Source organism: Takifugu rubripes, chromosome 3 (assembly GCF_901000725.2).
Source record: "Takifugu rubripes chromosome 3, fTakRub1.2, whole genome shotgun sequence".
NCBI lineage: Eukaryota > Metazoa > Chordata > Actinopteri > Tetraodontiformes > Tetraodontidae > Takifugu > Takifugu rubripes.
The window spans coordinates 15,058,111-15,079,166 of NC_042287.1; the positions used below are offsets into that span (position 1 = coordinate 15,058,111).

The window sequence follows — 21,056 nt, forward strand, 5'->3', positions numbered from 1 at the left end:
AATCCTGAAGGTAAGATTAATTAAAAGTGCTCTAGTCTCTTCAGGAACCCCAAAAAGGCATCCTGATAAATTTCTGCATTAATTGTGTTGCAAATATTTAACATTGTCATTGTTTTATGATGCTAGGCCCTTCAGTTTATTACCCTCTGTCTGATTAAGGCTTGCGAATGCTTGCTTATTACTATTTATTCCAAATATATCGTAGCTGTGAGGGTGTTCTTTAAATATTTGACATCGCAAACCTGCATCCATCAGATGAAACCGACAACTCTTACTCCTGCAGAAAATGCCGGAGTCGCCGAGTCAAGGCTGAGAGGTTAGGCCAGTCAAGCCTGACATATAGTCAAAGACATTGTGTACACAGCAATCTTGTCTTAGCGTTCAGCCTGAGCTTGAGTAAAGTCCTCCACCTTGTGCAAACAACAGTCTACCACAAACCCTGAAAGCAAATAATGCTGTTTCAGCAGCATTAACCAAAGATTAAAACAAAAGGAACTGCAGTACTGGGCTACATGCTATCTTTAGACAGTATTAGAATCATAAAGCAATATGTCATGATATTGAGCCCTAAAAATCAAATGCTACAGGTGATTTATTGGACTAAATCATGAACAAAACTCAGCTGACAGGTACTTAATCTGGATCTGTGATCCAAGGTTGGAGCGACTGCTGAAGCTGCTGTTAAATGTAAGCGATGTCCTTCATCCTGTGAAGCTACTTACATTGCTGGGTTTCTTCCAGTGTGCCTTTGTCACCACTGCAGCACTGAAGTGGTTCTCATGATATCCAGCCATTGTTAACATTCCTCAAAGCGGCGTCCCGCAGCTTGGAGAGATGTTTTGGCTGGACTTGCTTCAACAGCTTTGGCTTAAACTCGCCCTTGTGCTGCTGCACCTTTGTCAAATAACAGACAGGTGACGGTGCCCCAACATGACACCTGAAAGGGAAGCTGCATCGCTGATAATTGCACCCATGCCTGACAAAATGTTCATGACAAGATGCACAGCCTCTCTCAGTGTGTGCTCTACACATAGTGTCAGGGCGAGTGTCAGGTTGCATGCAAAGGCAAGTGGCTCGCTGCATTTCCTGCTTAGGAACTAATTAAGCAGGAACTACAACCAGAAATCCATCCCTCATGTGTGTCTTTGTCAAAAAAACCAATTGTGACCAAGGGGGGTGCAGAGCAGCATGAAAAACAGACTCCGGCACAGATGAACTGCGAGCGATCACACTATCAAATGAGTGTGAGTCGACAACATCAGCCGCGTAAAACCCAGAACGAGACAGGACAAGCAGGCAGACCCCAACCAGCGCTGAGCAACCAGCAGCTAAACTGCCAATAAGTTAGCATAATGTTGGAGAAAACTACACGGGAAGGACACGTCCGGGGAGACAAGAGCCAAGAGATATCGCGCAGACGCCACGTTTTGAAGGCGCTAAAACCTGCTCGGCATGTCAAAATGGCAGCGTTGTAAAGGGTGAAAGTTGAGACTGAAAAAAGAGACCCTCAAATAACAATGGAGAAACTCGGACATTCTAATCAGGTGATCTGACACACCTGTTTATTTTCAACAGCAAAATCTTTGGTTGCCATGGAGATTTAACAACCTGATGCAATAGAGGCTTTAAATTCAGGTCAAAAATACCTCCGGATCTCTGTTGTCAAGGAATGTTTGCCTCAAAATTGCCAAGTTTGGTGTTTTTTATGAGACAGCTGATTTATGAATGTGTGGATAAACAGTTTATATATTTATCTTTTGGTGGTTTCAGATTTTTTTTTTTTACTACCGAGCAGTCTTGGAAATACCCGGCAACATGTTTGCCTCCAGAAATGACGGTTGCAATTTTCACTGCCTGTGATTAACCTTCCACAGGCTCATATTTCAAACTCTGCTTCTCAGTTTGATTTGAAGGTCATTTTGGCCCCTTTAACGCATGTAAATTAGATTAAATGACATAAATTGTTGTTACTGCGACAACATGCGGCATGCAGAAATGCAATTTAAAAAGCGCAAAATGTCACAACTGATATTTCTGATCTGATGGTACAATGTCTCAGTGGGGTTCCAATTAAACAGAGACCTGCTGAGGTTAATTACAGGTTGACCTGATTTTAGTACGGCTCTGATTAAAGAGATACACACCTCTGGGTCTTATCCCATGAAGCCTTATATCTCATCACATGACCATGCTTATCTTCACGCCTTCAAATCAACCAAGTTGAATAAAAGCGGGCTCAAGTAATGGGCTGCGTTCTGACTAATGCTTCCCCTCCACCACTGTGTGGGAAAATAAGTGTTTTCATCGCTCCAGCCCTATGATTTTAAAATATCTTTGAGCAGTTTTGACCCATGCAATAAAAATAACGACACAGTGAAAAGATTTCCCTGGAAGAGCCCACGCTGCTGTGAGACGCAAATCTGGCATGAGAACTTCATGGAAATCTGACAAACCTGCTTCTTGTGTCTGTCTGGGTGAAACCTGTATGTCTGAAGCACCTACAGATGGCGTGTGAAGCCGGCTTTAGGAGTGACACTTAAAACAAGCCCCAGCTCTAGATCCTCCTTCTAAAGCCTCGCTTCCTCCTCCTCCGTCTCTGCACCACCAAGATAAAGTCAGAAGGCAAGAATTGTATAGGGCACATCCAGGGTGTGTGAGACTTCATTAAAACAATCTGACATAAGTGAGGCTTTATCCACTTCCATCACCGAGCTCAGCTTTGCTCAGATTCTGATTTCCAAAAATACCCCAGCAGCCGGGCTTTTAGAACGTTAAGATGTAGGGATGAAGACTGTGGCAGCGAGATGGATTTATTATTAACCCTGACAGATTGATTTAATTTAAAGGAAGAATAATGGGAAGAAAAAGAAAGACCAAACGTGCACACTTGAGAAGAGCAGACATTTTATGGTATATAGATTAGAAAACGCTACGGTAATTAAGATATTTAAATAGAACTCCACAGCAGACTAATTAGAGACTGGATGATGGAGGAGGGAAGAACCTCAGATTCGCACGACGATTGCAGGAAAGAGGCTGTTTGCTTTGATAGAATGAGAACTGGGAGAAAGAAAAATAAAACGCCGTCAAATTCATGTTAAAAATTGTTCAACATCAACTGAGTAAATGAGAAAACTGAATCATCGCGAGATGAGAATAAAAAGCGTGATCAGTGGTGCTTAAACACACCAGAACGCAAGGCAGGTGCAGAGAGAAGAAGAGCGCTGACATCTAACAGACGTTACACAAAGGAGGGTCACGTGGAGGTCTTTCGGATAACGTCAAAGGTCAGAGTTCAAGTCACCCATCCCTCCCCCCCAGCCTCCTCCTACCTTTTGGACTGGTGATGTGCTGTGAGAGAGCGTGGGCTGGAGCAGCTGCGGCTCTAGCGTCGCAGAAATTTTCGAGTCAGTCCCATCTTGTTTCCTTCAATGAGACAAATGCAGAAGAACGTTCGGTCAGAGAAGGTTGCTCAGCTTGAGATCAAGCACGACCAACATCAAAAGGAGGCACCCCGGGAAACGTTTGCTGGTCTTATTTAGCCGCAGAATGAAGACTCGTGGGGTGCATTTCAATCAGTTTAGCGCCAGAGAAAAACCACATTTTCCATGATCTTCCCTCCAAGAAAGGAGGTGCATAAAAATCAGCAAAATATGCTCAAATCTGGACTTTAATGCCAATCAAGAAAAGGCTACATATTTAAGGAACAGCCAGCGACTCCAGGGAACCATCTGTTCTGTTGAGTCCTGGTAATAAAGTGTTGAACCTGTTGGATCTGTAACGCACACACTCATATCAAAATGTTTTATTCCACCTATTCCACATGTGTCTTATTTTAGACAGGGAATTATTTTCCACAGTGCCAGTCTTCAGATTTAAAAAGCCACTTCAGGGATTGAGGGACCCAATTCCCACTGTTGACTCTCATTCAAAGGGAACATCTCTCTTCCCAAAGTCGAGCGGCGCTGAATGCAGCCCTGGCATTAAACTCAATATCTATGGCAGGACGGCTTTATCTCCACGGGATCACTGATCAATACCCCCGCTGCATATGGAGCCCTTATTGACACTGACAACTGGCCCGTTTGCGCAGCAGGCTTTCAATTTGTTTGATTAATGCAATCTATTTGAAATGCACAGACCAGTCGATAAGCACAAAAGCCGACCTGAGAGGAGTGTGATAATGAAAAGTGAAAAATGCGTAGCGCTCCGTGGGATGATCAAAGAAGGGAGCACCCGCCATGATGAACGATGTACAACACCCATGCTTGCTGGGTGCTGCACCACGCTCCACATGCAAATAAAGACGCGCGCTGAAAGAGCATTTCAGTGCACCTTCAAAGATTAATCCTCCTTCTAAGATGCTGCTGACACAGAAATCAGTTACATGAGCAAATGTAGAGCAACGCGAGAGAGAAAGTGGCCAAGTTATTGAATCTGGTGCAGCAGGATCACATGGTGAAGAGAAGGGGAATCATAAATCATTAACATTCAGCTGTTACACAACGAGAGCGTCTTCAGTCAAACAAGGTCCAGAAGTGTGGAAATGAAATGAAGGGTAATAACGGAGAACACCAGCATTTTCTCACTGAGGGCTGATTCATGTGAGGCAGGAGAGGAGCCCTGGCAGCAGTTTTCCCCGGGGAGGGGGTCAGGACATGATTGGGCATCAGCTGCCATGAACTCTTAATTATAACTAATACACAATAGATGAGCGCAATTCACACACACACACACACACGCACACAATGTGCACACACAGTTTCTATTTCTGTTCTTCATTTTGACTGAGACTGTAACTTTTTTAATTAGTCAGTAAATAACAGAAACATATTGCTTGACAAACCACAAAGAGCTTTAAAGAAGATCTAAAAGAGAAGCCAGAAAAGGGAGCTTAGTGGCAAGAAATCGTTCCTCCGGATGAAAACTGCTTCTTTTTGGTTGCGTTCCCCAGGAATAGAAAGGACACGCTGTACCTCACGCAAAGACATAAACGAATGTGTCAGGATCAAAGCGCACATCAGAGAGAAAGTGACAGAAAAAATTCCAACTTGTTTGTTCGCGCACACAAACACACACACATGCACGCGCACGAGCGCGCACACCTGCCTGCTCTCTGCGGCGTTACCACGTAAACCTTCCCGCTGATCGAGCTGCAGCTCTAAGCTACATCCTGACACCAAAACAAATTACATAACCCACCCAGCTGGGTAGCGAGGGGCGACACAAATCAGCCGTGTGGGGAAGGCGCGGGCGTTATCCGGGTGAACTGATGTCTTGCGCGGAGCACAATGGCAAAACTTACTCTCCCAGCATCCGGAGTCCAGACAGTGATCGGCAGCGGCGGGATGGGTGAGTCACTGCCTCCCCCTCCGGCCAAGGCTTTGGATTCCTCTCCTTCCCTCTGCTCCCTGTAATCTGCTCCTCTCCGCTCACACTCTGGAGTGTCAGCCAGCTCACTTGCCCTGTCGTCAGCCGTGCACCTGCTGGTCTCACTCTCGGCTCTTTGGTCTGCCACACAAGCCCAGTGAGCATCCTCTCCACTGCTGATTCTCCCTCCCCCTCTCTCCCTCTCTCTCTCTCTCTCACTCGCTGTCTCTCTCCTCCCACACAGTCTCTCATACACACATATGCGCTCTCAATTCCTCTTTCTCCACCCTCTTTGTCTATTCACACACATGATGTGGCACTTGGCTGAAAACCCGGAACTCCAAACTGCGCATCCACCAGCCACTAGCATCCTCATCCCCTGAAAGCAGAGCACGCCCCCCTTATCGCCGTCCTCGGGGACAGCTGAAGTCTACTGCTCTGAAAGAAAAAGGGCGAGATTGGAGTAACGCGGAGTTTCCTCTAATCTTCACACGCTCTCCTCAGCCTGCTGGGGACGTTGCTGTGGCAACAACCTTGGTCATGTGTCGGGTAAAACTGCCATCCAGCACACACCCATGTTCATGACGATATGACTAGAACATGGTGATTATGTCCAACATTAAGCCCCCAAAGGTGAGCAGGTTTTACAGCCTCCTCATTGTACAAGATGATAAAGCACGTGTGGAAAGCTTTTTAATTACTGTAATGAGTCTCATTCAATCCCCAGTGACATGTGCTTCTCCTGGACTAAGCCACCATCCGCAGTCCCACACTAATGCCACCAATGCTGCCTTTTCCCCAATAAATCCCTGCAAAATAACAGCAAGCGTGTTGACTCACCTGTACCAGCCCCGAATGAAGTGCCCTGAACTCAAGTGTATCTGAAAAGATAACGAGGGATTACGCCACGGCCATCATACTGTGCACCATTAGGAACTGCTTTGTGATAAACACGACTGATAATCCTCTCACTGCCCAAAGCACACCAGTGAAAACAACCATATTAAATCATCGGCCAAAACTTGTCCAGATTAGCCGTCATTTATGGCGGCGTCCCGCAACAGACGGACAATAATCTCTCACTCTCTCCCACGATAAAACCCTTGAGCAAAGGATGCAGATGTTACACAAAGGATTTCCTTTTCGGAAGAGATTAGATCAGAGTTTGAAAAAAAAAATGAAATGCTGACAGATTAAAAATCAGATAAGAGGGCCAGACTTTGCATGTTGAAGGGTGTCGACATGCATCGTTAAAGCTGCCGTCACATGAGAGCCGCGCGGCGTTGAGGGTGGCGGTCTGAGCAGTCGACACTGGCAAAACTCTCTAATCCCACAACAGGATGAGATCCTGGACACATGCGCTCCGTTCTTTCTGTCCTGTAAAGGAAGATAGCTGCTGTTCAATTAATAATATCCCGACAGCCCCGGCGTCCTCTGCAATAAATCCCCCCAGACCAGGCCTCGCTGGCAGGGATTCCCTTCCCATTAGCCTGCTGAAATTGCCTGTGGCTCCCCCACCTCCTCTCCCACTCACACCTTTATTTCCAGAGAAGTCCCGCTGCCCTGAAACTCTCCTCTCTTCTCGGCCTTTGTGTCACTTTTTGGTTTTCAGTTATTTGTCGCCGGGGTCGAGTCAGATAAGATGAATCCAGCCGGGTGTTATTATCATGGGGGGGGGATTAGCTGTTTTGGAGAGGGTTGGGTCTGCCTACAGTAGAACCTCGGCAACACTGTGCAGCCGGGCAGTGATGATGATAAATAACCCCGGATGAAGAGGCGTGATATTTATACAACCCCGACAACAGGGGCTCCACCCGACGGTCTCTCAAACCTGCTGTTAGGTGATCCTGCCAGTAAAAAGACCTGGTAAAATCTCCTGATGAAATTCCTCAGTGTGAACGCAGAGTATGGCCAGAGGCCTCTGGGGGCCGTTACTGTGAAGGTCTAACGCTCCTGACAAAGACGGATGTCAAAGGTCTCCTGGAGGTTGCTGTTCTGCAATAATGCGTCAATGCATAATGAACCAATTATCCCAGAGGTTAAAAGGTACTTATCCATGGCTGACCTCTGATGAGTCCACAAGCTGTTTAGTTAATATTAAATAGGTGAAGAGTCTGTTGGTCTTGAGTTCTCGAAACCTTCCAACCTCTTTTAAACAAATCAACAGCATTTCATCGTGAGTTTATTTGCAAGGCAAAGGCAGAGCGCCAAAGTGCTCCCACCCCTGGCTCTGCTGTGGGGATTTGACCGATTTTCATTTGAATCGTGAGGAATATTTCATAAAACAGGTGCTTTTGCAAGATTTGCCAGCAAGTGTTGGTATGAAATCCAAAAGCAAAACAGACCTTGGCCTGATGGAAGCCAAATCAATGGGGGAGCGGGTGGTTCTTCAGGTACCATAAATACATTTACAGGAAAAATCTTTAAAATGTCAGGGATCACTAAAATCGATGCTGTTTGCTGTTTTAAAATCAAATTGAATTTTAGAGAATAAACCAAGCTGTGACTCAGTGACCCCCCTGGTGCTACACTCCTCCGGTCAACGTATATTATATTACAGTCTTGGCACTTGAGAGTTTGTATATTAGAGACTGACCTCTTATCACAAAGAGAAAAACACCTGCTCCCACATTAGTGCGCACAGAGCCGGGGCTACACCAAACACGTGTGCACTGAATTACCACACAAATGGACCCTGGAATTGCCGTTTTTCTCAGGACTCTCCCCCACCCCAAATTGATCTGAACACTCAGAGGGGAGAGTGTTTGCCTCTGGTGTGAATCCATTTCTCCCAGCGGTGCTCGTATTACTGACCTGTTCTGTGTGCATCCAGCTGCACTTTAACTCTCAAAGGAAATCTTCTCCAGCTGGAGAATCTGTAAAAACTGGACTGTGCAGCTGATATTGTACATATAAAATCTGTACAATATGTTGTGAGCCTTTATTGTTCTGGTCTCATCAGAGAGTAAATGGGTACCATCATCTATAGCAAACTGTGAAATAGTATCTTACACAAATAAAACTGAATTCCTGTGACACATTTAAATCATCTCTCCAGACATTACCATCACAAACAAACTCATCGAGTCTGATAAAAGAGATTTCTTGATAATCAATAGCATTTCAATGCTTTCCTCATTCATATTGTTCATTCCGATGAGACTCAAATGATCATCCTCGGTGCTTCACTCCCTGATGTGCGGATAAACACTCCGGACATTCTCACAGTACTCTTTGCTTTGGAAAATACCAAATGGCTTTAGAATCAAATGCCACACGCTTGGAATTTAAAAATAAAATATGTGAAGCGTGAGGAGACTGTGATGGGTTCTCTTGAACCCTCAGCCTCTGACAGTTGGCCTGTATTCAGTATGCATTAGGCGGCCCAGTACAGCAGGTGTCTTTGAATAAACCATGTTCTCTGTGCCAATAAGTCCCTATTTCCACCTAGCTTTCCTCACAATGTGTTGCGCGCACACTGTCACCGGCCAGACTTTGCAAGTAACACCCCCCCCCGGGGAAAGCCATCCATGCAGATGTGCCTTCTCAACAGCAGTGACTCGCAGTGGGCACATCATGTGCTCCTCATTATCAGAGATGAACCGACTGACATTTAACCTCATGCAGAATGATCTATGAGGCAGACATCCGCCTCATCGGGGAAAACAGCCATCTGATCGGGCAACATCCCAGCCCCATCATAACAGGTGTCCATGAGACATAAACACAGACCAACGTATATACTCAGAGATGTGCACGTCCATGGAAATAGGGAAATAGTGAATAGAGAGCATCCCTGGAGGGATGGAGGGAGTCAGGTAGATGAAGTGAGAGACTCCCGCCGAAGCAGTCTGGCACTAAACCTGCTCATCTCCTCAGCCTGCTGTCACCTGACCACCGAGTTTTGGGGTGTTAAGACATCTGGCGTCTGCGCTTGTCCGTAAATGACGTGTGAGGATTTGGATTATTGAGGCTGGTGGGCGCAGCGGCGAACTTGTCGCTTCGGAGCTATATTTGGTCCGACAGCGGGAGACTCAGGCAGTGTCGGTATAGTCTAATCCAGCCTGACAGGTTTCTCTCCCTCCACGTCCCCTCCTCTTGACAGTGTGGCTCGACATATGATGAGCATGCACAGGTGAGGCGACGCCCGCCTCGGCTCTGTGGCGCTGTGGCTGCGCACGGCGAAGCTTGATGCAGGGCGACATCCCTTGGGAAATCAGCGGATATGACAGAAGTGTGTTTTTAGGGTTACCTCTTTAATATTGATGTGGGGAAAAAAGGAGAGGAAAGGGACAAAATGGGCCCGAAATTAAGACAGCATCAAATAAAATGAATGACAAGCCATGTCAATCACAATTTGATATGAATAGCACTGATTCAGTATGTTTTAAGAGTTACAAAATGATTTCCCCCCAAATGTGTCATACAGGAATCATACAGGAGGAATTATGGACCTTTGTGCCGGGAAGCTGAGAGTTATCAGCAGAGATCAGGAACACTGTGTTTTAGAGCGTATAATGTACTCTGAGAGACAACATAAACGTCAGAAATGAAATTCTGACATCATAAAATGAACTTCTACCCCATTGAATTTTCCACCGCATAGATAAGCCCGATGGATTAAAAGCTGGTCAGGAAGTAATAAAATGGTCACCCTGGAACAATAATCTATCATGCTCCAGAGACGGTGAAGCATCAGGGCGTACGTCTGTCTGTGCATGGAGAAGGGCTGTACAACACGAGTGTGGCCATTATCCACACTAACTCTCCTCTGCCATTTCCTCCCATCAGGGGAGCTTAGGAAGACAGGATTACCACCAATTACAGGCTTCCCCGGAGAGCACGGCGCGGCCTGAGGATCATTCGTTTGTTGGACGTGACCCACAATGACCACATGCAAGATGAATGTTTCATATTTCCCCATCAACAAGAGCAGATCGATCAAAACTAAAGAAACCCTGAGTATCAGTCATAAATACGCTGCCACTGCTCGTGGGTCATGATCGCAGACAAACAAAATGCATTCTGTTGACCAGATGAACAATAACAGCAGTTTCAGTTGCATTTTTTAATGCTTTCTTAACATACTGACAAACAGTGAAACATCACTAGTGAGTATTGTGTTGTATACACCACTATTTTTGACCTCAACTGTGAGTTGATGCAGCGGCAACAAAGCAACACTTCAAGCAGGTTAAAAGAGGACTCACCAGAATTTTCTTGGCCTTCCGAATCGGAAAGGGGAGCACGGCATTTTGTTGGGATGTGCCGACGCAGTTCTGATGGTTTCTGACTTCCATCCAAAACACACCTCAGCTAAAAGAAGCTTTTCTGATTTGGGCTCCCCGTTTGACCACCTGCTGCCCCTTTCTTATCCAAATATCACACATTTACTCGTGAGAAATCATCCTGCCGTGATGAGGTAATGGGATTCAAACTCTTTTAGGAACTGGCTGAATTTCTACTTCCTTTAAAGATGGAGATGAAAACGGGGAGAGAGGCCGATGTGACAGCGAAATAACTTCGGTTCTGCAGAGCTTGTGCTGAATCATCACACCCCGTCACTCGCTCCATCTCTTCTTTCCTGCTCCTTTTGCACCAGCAAATGTGATCTTCTGTGATATTGTATCTTCTTTTAGATTGTCCTCTGTCCCCTCTCTCTCTCTCCCCTTCCTTTGTGTGTGCTGCAGCTCTGTTAAAGCCAGATGCAATCCCGAAGGGCAGACTGCAGTCTCTGCAAACAAACCCAGCCCCTGCTAAGAAGGCCCAGTCAGAAGAGATCCTCCTGTATCTGTATTCCAGAGGGAAGGTTTGTTGACACTGCAGCAAGGCACTATTTAACCTACTGCAGTCAGACAGAGGGAGCAGAGAGCCGAGCACTCATAACGCTGCACCTCAACTGTGCTGAAGGTGCTATATCTGCATTGGCGTGAGTGCTGCGTGCTCAGCTTCCTGCCTGGCTGCACGTGCCTCTCACACAACAATACTCCAACCGTGCCAGCACTGCAGAGACGGCAGGAGAGACTGGGTATCTGTTTCCCCAGCGCTGCCCATCTGCTTCACCCTCCACTGACTCATTTATCATCCTTACTAAGCCAAACAGGCCTGCTTGTATCAGTGAAATTGAACACCCGCTTAGAGAACGATGCTTCTGCACTAATATCCATCTATCTATGCCACAGGACGCTAAATCAAACGCAACAATGTGAAAAGAAGAAACTTCTGATGAATAACAAAAATAAAGACTGAGTGTAGACGAGAGGAAGCAAGAGAATTCAGGGGGACAAGTAAGAAGAAAAGAAATTCTGCCAGATGAGTTCTGAGCTACTTCAATAAAGGAGACCAAACGAGAACAAAACATGAGATCACGAGACAAATAAAATTAAATCTTTCAGTGCAATATAATTATTTACACTCAGGATTCCAAGGTGACTTAAACAGACCAACAGAAACAGGTAGAAATCCTTTTCAACAGTGACTGCAGTAACAGTGACACAATGTGCAAATGTGTGTCATTTCTGTGCTCATGTAAAAAGGAAAAACATGCTTCAGTGTCTTTATTTTCATCCTTAGCTAAAGGAGATGGTAAAAAACAAAGATGCTGTACTATGTTAAGTATTTTGAAGAGCCGCTCAGTTTCCAGGAAACCTCTTTATATAATGTGGAACACTATTTATGTTAAAGTGGAAAAGATCAGTGCAGTTTGTGATGGTCTGAAAAATCAACTGTGACATTATTATGAGAATGAAAAAAAGAAACTTACCACAGACTTCTGGCCTTGGAGAAAGTCTTGTCCACTCTAAAACACACAAAGGTACAGAAATTAGAAATAAAGCATAATAATATGTGTCTGCAAAGTTTACAAAGTTTCTTCTTGGCACTAAAGTGAGTTTTAAATTCTTATAAAAACGAATATTGATAGAATGCTTTTTAAAACAATATGCAAAAGGAGGGGAAAGAAGTGCTGACTAATTAAAGTATGAGATGCAAACAGCACTGAAATGGGGGAGACTGGTTTGGTAGTGGGCAGCGTTTCCCTGAATAAACCCAGCCATCTGGTGAAACAGCATTTCCAAGGATAAAGGATGATTACGAGACGTGTGTTCCCAGAGTCAAACCGAATCTTTTCTTTGCGGCACACTGTCCTTAAGTCACTCTGGATGAACTATTTGAGGCAGTAATCAGCCATGACGTCAGCCACAGATGATGAAAATGCCAGAGCGGCGTCATCGCCAGCAGAGGGCGCTGTTCGTAAAAGAGACACGTCGCACCTGGTTTCTTCTGAATGAAATTCACAACAAATTTGCACCTCAGCAGTTCCTATTAACAAGTAGAAATGTGTTTACGAAGACCGCAGTGCAAGTTAAGACAATCTTATTATCAATTACTGAATGCTGTTATTCTTTTTTTTTTTTTTTAAAGTACATTGATCATTATCCCATGCTGGATGTGTTCAGATTTAAATCTTCCATTAATAATATTGTTGACACTTGACAACTTCATGACTGCTGGTCTCTTGTGATGGCTGGTGTTGACACAGAGAAAACATAGTGTCTAATATATTTCTGGCTGCTCCTGCAGCCGCCTGCGGTAGCGACAGTGACCCCTTTGGAAATTCTCAGGCTGATATTGCAGCACAGTGGTATCACATTATACAATCCTCAGGCTGTGAGGTCCATTTTAGATGCTCTGTTTGTTCCTCTTGCAGTGATGTGTCCCTCTGTACAATAACAGCTTCATCCCTGAAGCCAAAACTGCTGATTTTCCATCCACCACATGTCACAGACGAACCGTCATCCTGACAGTTACAAATTTCCATGACACACCAGCCCATGAAAGAAAGGATACTGCCTTTATAATTAAAGAACAATCTTCCACTTGTGTCCTGAAACAAGCCTCTAGCCTTCATGAAATGTGAGAAATCCCCAAAGTGCTGTTGTGACCAAAAAGAGGTTGCACTTCAGCTTTGGTGGTGACTAATTCTGAAAGTATGAATGAGAGTTTAAAACTTCCCTAATCTAAGTGTGTCAGTGGGAGCAATTAGGCCCCAGAGGTTTTGTTTGTTCGCTGTACTGTGGAGTCAGGAATCAACCGACTCGTGCTGTTACAGTCAGTCGTCGCCTGATTTCCCTCAGTGCAGAACTCTGCTCATCAGTCTCAATCCCCAACCTCCACATGACAGATTGTGTCACAGAGATGGATTTCATGATGCTGTTACATGTCAAATGCACCAGCGGCGATCATTTCACTGAGCCTGATCCAAAACGACTATTTAATTCCACTGTGAATTGAATACAGATGAGAAAATACTAAAATAACGTTTCTTTTTTTAACGATTCTCCTGTTCCTGCGCATAAAGAGGCTAAGCTGTTTTCACGTGTAATTTGATCTCAGTCTGCAATTTCCGTAATTTCATCCTGCGGGGCTAATCTATTCTCACGTTTCACAGAATTCCCATCAAATAAAATCAACCTGGGTGTGTCTGTATCCGAATGAAGGCTCCGAGCAGAAACACCAGGAACAAGCTCACGGACGAGACCGAGCCGCTGAAGGCTGCTGTTGAGTAAGATATAAAACATGCATGAAATATTCATTAAGAGCACAAAAGGCGTGTTGCTGGTGCTAATCTAACGCAGATGGAATGAGGTAAGAGATAAAAAGAAAAATGTCTGGTTGAATCAGAAAATAAGAGCCGCATTGCTGTCTGATTTGCTGGGCAGATTAAAAAAAGGTCATGTACAGGTCGATGACCTTTCAGGTGTCGGGATTTTTAAATAACTATATAGAAAGACTCCTCAAACAATGCAGGCAGCCACATTTTCCCTCTTCCAACCTTGATAAACTGTTTTATTAGCTCAGCATTTATGCCCATATTTACATTTAAAGTCAGTGGCTCCGTCATTTATTCCATCTGGCCACTAAACCAGAATGAGGAGTTGGCTGGAAAGAAATCCATCTTAATAAATGTGTTGTTTGGGTATTAATCAGCTGTAACATGTTCCTGCAGTGCTAATTCTGTGTCAGAAATATAAGAAGCACAGCAATTATGACTCAGACGGACACGATCGCGTTTATGTCAAATACAAATCATATTAGATGACTCCAGAGTGAAGCTCCAGCCTGTTGGTTGGGTTGGGTTTGGCTTTCTTCAATTATTGCATTATGGGAGCAGGCAGAAAAACGAGGTTAACATGAATTTGAGATAATTGTTTGTCAGGGGGAACGTTTGAAGTTTTTATTCGTGGCTGTGTCATAATTATCGGGGAAAACAACCCTGTTGCTTGTGTATTGGGACGTCGTATGATTGACTTTTGTCTGTAATAACTAGCATTGCGAGTCTAATTACTGAAAAAATCCCTCATCCACAGCACTGAAACAAAAACATAGTGAGCGAACAACAGCCGATTCGCTTTACAATGTGGTTGGTTTTCCCAGCGTGGATAACGATGGAATAATCCTAAGAAACCAAGGACGGGACTTCTTTTCTTCCCTCCAGAATGGTTTCAGGACCAGTTCTGGAAGTTCTGGAAGTGTTTAAAGCTGCCGTTCAGGGAGGAATAAAAAAGGAACCAGTAAGTTTGGAATTTAAACAAATAAAAAACATCAAATAAGAGTAAAGCATTTACAGCCCTAAATGTCAGACAGTATATTTATACTGTATAAAATCGTGATGCAATAAGAAATACTGTTAAATAACACTGTCCAAATTTAGTGGCTGAAGAAAAAAACAGTGACTTAGTTTGGCCTGAATGAAGCTATTGACAAAAAGGTTGATGTGGAATCGCTGAATGAGGACATTTAGCTACAGTACAGTAAGACACAGTGTGTGACATAGCACAGACACACACAGACACGCAGACACACACTCATAGGAATCAACTAATCAACTTTTAGCAAACTCTTATACTAAACTGAGCAAAAAGCGGTCACAGATGCTGTGGACGCGTGAAGATAATTATCTTCCTGCTCCTGCTGTCCCTCTCATGGATGAGTTACCAGTGTGAATATGAATGTCAAGCTGGGCTTGCTGAGCGGGCCCTGAAGAGCTCTCTGGACGCCCCACATCTCCTGTTTGCTCTGCCCCTGCCCTCCGAAGGGCACTTGTGTGGCCTCCGGTGCTCGAGAAGCCCTGCCGTGCTTTCTAATCATCTTTTGTAATGCAAACATTTGCTTTCGTTGGACAGAAGGAGCCCTGTGTGCGACTGCTCGGCTGCTGCGAGGGACCTTCAGACAATGTTCGGCCACTAAAGTGTGGTGGGAAAAACCTAAACCTCTCCTGCACCTCACATTGACACAGTCTTGTGGATCAAGCGCCTCGTTTAACGGTGCAGAAACACACATATTCCACTGTTGTCTTGTTTATCTGGAGGAATGACACTTTCAGATCAGCTGACCGGAGAATTGCAACTACAAGTCTGTACACATTACTGAACAGTCTGACTCCTTCCTGGGGCTGTTTTGCATAGTAGCTGTTAAATCTGATCTGAGCTCTTACATCTGATATTAAACTAGCTTGTAGACTCAGAGGAAGACATTAATCTATGAGAGATTACAGCGCTAACATCGGGGTCAGCCCGTATTTACAACATCCAGTAAAACACAATTTTGGATCCTGGAATTACGAATCGCTGCTGTATTTAAGGATGATTCAGGGCAGCCTGAGTTTGTTTGGATGATACCAAGAAGATCCGTGTTCTACGGATCACCTGTTAAAGAACCACCGTGACACATCAAAACATGGTCACAAGAACAAAAACGTTATTTTCCAGCCCACGACAAAAACCCTGGGTTTTGTGGTATGGAACCATAATGGGCTCATCCCTCATGAAGGATTGGTGCTAATGGAGTGTCTGGTGTTACAGGGACACCTCCCAGGAACTTGCTCTGGCTGCAGGATTGCACATATATACAAGCACATATATCATAGGCAGCTGTAGCCACGCACAAACATCTAAATGGGGCCAAATGGGAGAAAACTGCATCACTGTCAGCTTCCACCTGCAGCCACGACGGTGCAGCCCAAACACGACCACTTTGACATCGGTTCAGGTTCGCCGTTGCCGCATAATAGATGTTTTTGGTGTCTGTCAGCCGCTCCACCTGGCTGGGAGCTCACACGAACTGACAGCAATTACAGCAACTCTGCTGAGATTGCTGCACAGCTGAGCCGAGTCATCTTGAAGTGCCGTCTCTGCTAGATGTTGGCTAATGGTTTATTTTCAGACCTTCTGGGGACGAGCTCGTACAAATGCATGTGAAAACAGACACAAAACACACCACTAAATATAGTCAGGCATGCTGTTATGTCGGGACACCTGTTCACCTCCTGACCACTGAGAACTGCTCTGCTGAGTGTCCGTCCCTCACAATCCTGGAAAGTCTGGACAGACAGAACAACTAGCTGGGTTTTAATCACACACACGCAGTCACGGCTCCTGGGATATATTCCTCCACTCTTCGCCTTGTATTTTTTTTTTTTTTTTATGAATGTTTCTACTTCTGACACCTTGTCGCGACAGTACAGAGCGGAACATTTGGCCAGTGAGCCCGACATTGTCAGAGCAAATGAACCAGACGATCATGACAAAAGCTTTTCATGTAATGGCATTTCAACCATGTGGTCACCAACACAGACGCAGAATCTGCACTGTCATCAAACAAACAGAGGGGAAAAACAGATATAGCGCCAATGTCACACACTACCGATCACACAAATGAGACGCCTGTGGGCGGAGGGGGGTTTAATTGTCCTGGAAATGATCAAAATAGACACTCTTACCCTCCATAGGCTCCAAAAGTGAAACTCCTCTTTCTCTGCGGCATGCCGGCTAATGGATGGCAGTGAGTCAGGGAACTCAGCGCTGAACGCAGCCAGCACTTGTTTCACTTACGCTGACTGAGCATGTGTGTGTGTGTGAGAGAGAGAGTGTGTGCGTGTCTGTGTGCGTACGCTCGTATGCTTTCCCTGTCGTCTGACTTCCACTCCCGTAGATGCAGCTAATGCGCCCTGCCTCTTCCGTGCTCACACGCCTCCTTCACAAACGGGAAAGGCAAGAGGATGAGGGAGGACGGGGGATGGGCAGGAGCAGGGGCTGCCGAACGCCTCCGTCTCCCTGGGAACCCGGAGAGGAGCAGCGCTCTTCTGAACATCCTCACCTTTGTGGACCTCCTTTGTGTTTTGTTTATTTATGTAGAGTTTTTTTATTTATGTAGAGACAAAGGTAGTGTTTACTTATCTAAGCATTGGAAACACCTTGAGGAAAAATTCAGAGTACTCGCCAATGTGTCGGTTTGCTCAAAACAAGTTCTGCAACAGTTTTCTTGCTCTCTGTCAGTGACAGGCAGCTGGTCAAACAAGCTGTAGGCATCAGAGAAACGTCAGTCTTCACAAATGCCCTAATCGCAGGGCCGTGCCCCAGGTTAGAAGCTTTATACTGCAGCATGCTGTCAGCAATGACCTCTAAACACATCTCTAATCTGTTCATTCATCTCTCCCGGTGCTTTTGCTGGCACGCAGCCTTGAGACAGACTCCTCAGCAGGCTGCGAAACTGGCAACGACCATGCATTAGAGCTGCTGTGGATTATTTAATAAAGAGGGATTGTAATCTGGAGCGGCAGCCAATTATCAAGCAGGCCGTCACATCCGAAGCAATTGTACTATATTAGAAGCTGTTTCCTGTCTGTGTCACACAGGAGTCGTGTGTCTTAAAAACCTTGTAAGCTGACAGCTGTTAATTTTGTCTTTAGTTGTGAATGATGAATGGAATAAAAAAAATATCTGCCCGTGACCTTAATCCCTCCGCGCTGGCCAATGGAGTCTTCACCCATTGAAGGCAAAGCACTCAAACTGAGCAGACAAGCACTTAATTAAATAATGTGTCGACCAAACAAGCACAATCAGGCTGATAGAGGATGACATCATCTCTTCACGTTTACAGCATCCATTTCTGCCATTTCCCAAAGACATTTCATCTCGGTCGTTCAGTCCGTTTACGCCGTTGGTGGTAACGACCCTGAACCAGCCCCTCCTGGAGGCATTCCAACACACCAGACAGGAGATTCTGGCTCAAGGAAAGACCTTGAAATGGATCGGAACCATCTGAGCGGAATCCTTTAGCAGCCAGAATTTTTATGAGGGCCCATTTTTATCAGTCCTTTTCTTACCCATAATGCACTGCGCAGAAAATCTCAGTGATGCAACTGTGTGCGTCGAAACAGTTCAATAATCTGAACTGTCAGTCTGAATTCTAATAACGATAAATCAGTGCTGTGGGGAATTCTGACGTGAGAGTTGATACTTCTGTGTTTGTGTGGTCAAACTGCATCATATCCCAAAAGTTAATAAACCTAAACCAAATCATCAGCACTATTAAGTCTGTATCCACAAAGTTAAAAAAAAACAATACAGCCACTTTATTCCAAGGCTGCCAGTTAATCGTTGCCTTTATTTAAGTGCCACTGTATTGATCCAGAAGGTCAGTCGTAGTCCTGCTTTTAGTCCTGTCTGTTGTCCTGACAGTTTAATTAACTGGCATTCGGACGGTAGCGGCCCAGACGGCAGCTTTTAATCACATCACTTCAGGAGCGAGGCCTGGAGCTTTGGCTGCTCTTTTGTTTTAAAGGAAGTGGACAAGAAGAGTCTCCAGAGGAACCAAATAAGTGGAGCTTGTGTGTCTGTTATCTGTGTTGTCAGATGTTACTGATAAGCCCGTACAAACACAGAACCAACACCCCCCCCAAAAAACAACTACACAAAGCAGTTTTTTTTTTTTTAAAAGAAATAAAAAGAAGACCATCTTGTTTTCTTTACATTAATCAAATGTTTATTCAAGCTGGCTATTTAATCAAAACTGGAAGCAAATAAATATTATGGTGTAATAATCAGTCTATATCAACATGTTTAATGAGCAATATCAGTTAAATCAAGAGCAACTATTGGCTGACATCGTTCTAAGATATGTCTTTATTTTGAAATTCCTGCAACTTGCCTGACTGTAAGCATCCATTCAGCAGCTTTTCATTTACACAAATGGTAACATTCTTTTTGTTTTAAGGTCAAATATGACTTATTCTGCTGGATAAAGTAATTTATACCCAGGAATTCAATCAGAATCGAGCTGAGTGATGACATCATGGGAGAATTATATCTGCAAAAATCAAATCATTGTCCAATTAATCCAACCCCGGGTCGTGACGAGAGATTAAAGGTGATCTACTGCGGATACCCTCCACAGGAAAAACACAGCGTGCACAAATCAATAATAATTGAATTAGTAATAATAACAATAACACCACTGGAAACAACTTATAGTGGTGAATGTTTCGATTTAAAGAGCCCTGAAGAGGATCAGTGAATGCCCCTTAAGTCCTAATCATTCCACAATATTTATCCAGTATGGTCATGAACACGTCACCTATGGCCGGTGTGTATACTCAAAATATTTTGCAGATGCTTTACTGAACAAGGACACATACAGGTGGGTGTTTAAAGAGGGTGACTTTGAGGAGGAAGTGGTGCCATACAAATATTTGAAGGGGGCGAACATTCAAAGGTCAATTGTGCTTTGAAGCAGAGGGAAATAAAGGGAGCTTTATCCGGAAGGAGCGTTTTGGTTTGAAAAATAGGCAGCGGACAAAGCGGACTGAAGCCGTGGCCGATGTCATTACTGAAGGCCAGAGCAACAGAAACAACAGAAGCTCTATTAGGATGCTTAATAACTTTATCACACTTTATGATCACTACGCAGGATGTGAGGAGAAATTTGTTAATATATCTAAATCATATTTAACCACATTTCCCCCAATTTACTTATTAATTCTCCTTTTGTTTCTGTATAATCATGACATGTTCAAAGAATGGGTTGAGTCCAGCATCCAGTCATGTGCCTGTCAAGACCCAACAAGGCGAGCTCACACACACACACACACACACACACACACACACACACACACGCATGCATACACACATGCACACTGTGGGGCCTTTCATAGCTTCTCATTAGAGGACCACAACATTACAGCAGGCGTGTGCTTGCTCAACCTGAATCCCGCTAAGCTGCTCCATGTACCCTCGCTTTATTGGTTAAAACCTGCATCATATGAGATGTTTGGTAATACCTCCAAGCTCCTAACACCTGATGAAAGCAGCCACTTTAAAACAAATCAATCCCAACAGTCTATCTTTTTCAGCCAATTATGATCCAGTGCGGAGTGGTGACATATCACTATTGATCTGTGTTGCAGATAATCATCTCTTTCACTTTATATGGATCCGGAGTGTCATGCTATCGCTCTGCTGTGGCCCAGGTAGCTCTGTGATGGATGGAGGGATTCACGTCAGGAGGCCGCCAGGGGAATCGCCACGACACACAGGCTTAAAAGCGAGAAATATTGAGTTGCTTGAGGCGGGGGTTTAGATCACAAATGCAGACAAGACTGATTCCAGGTGAGGATTCTGTAATTCTTGACAAGAAAGTCAATAAGAATGATCGTAGCACAAAGGGTATAAGAATGCAGCCCAATTGCGCCGCCTGCTGGTCTTTCACATAAATTATGTTAAACTTAGATTCGCTATTCTACAGCAGAAAAATTAAAGTTCATTTCATCAAGTTCATTTATACTCTTGTATATTATCTCTCTTTCAGTGGTAGAGCATTTCACCTTAGATATCAGGCAACAAATGTGC

At 44.5% G+C, this 21,056-nt stretch overlaps 1 protein-coding gene across 17 annotated transcripts in view; it reads right to left on the reverse strand.

Moving 5' to 3' along the window:
• Window positions 1–17,431, reverse strand: part of rap1gapa (RAP1 GTPase activating protein a) — a 29,691-nt gene extending 12,260 nt beyond the window's left edge. For 3 of the 17 annotated variants that reach the window (XM_029833383.1, XM_029833386.1, XM_029833385.1), the window contains exons 1-2: window positions 5,306–6,052; window positions 3,333–3,426 (exon numbers count right to left, since the gene is read on the reverse strand). In XM_029833383.1, the coding sequence (XP_029689243.1) occupies window positions 3,333–3,426; window positions 5,306–5,622 (411 nt within the window). In that variant the 5' untranslated portion in view covers window positions 5,623–6,052. Of the gene's footprint in view, window positions 1–722; window positions 3,061–3,189; window positions 3,232–3,332; window positions 3,427–5,305; window positions 6,066–10,580; window positions 11,275–12,133; window positions 12,170–17,149 lie in introns of those variants that run through there. The other 14 variants (XM_029833384.1, XM_029833380.1, XM_029833395.1 and 11 more) reach the window with 13 other exon arrangements.
• Window positions 17,432–21,056: the final 3,625 nt, after the last annotated feature.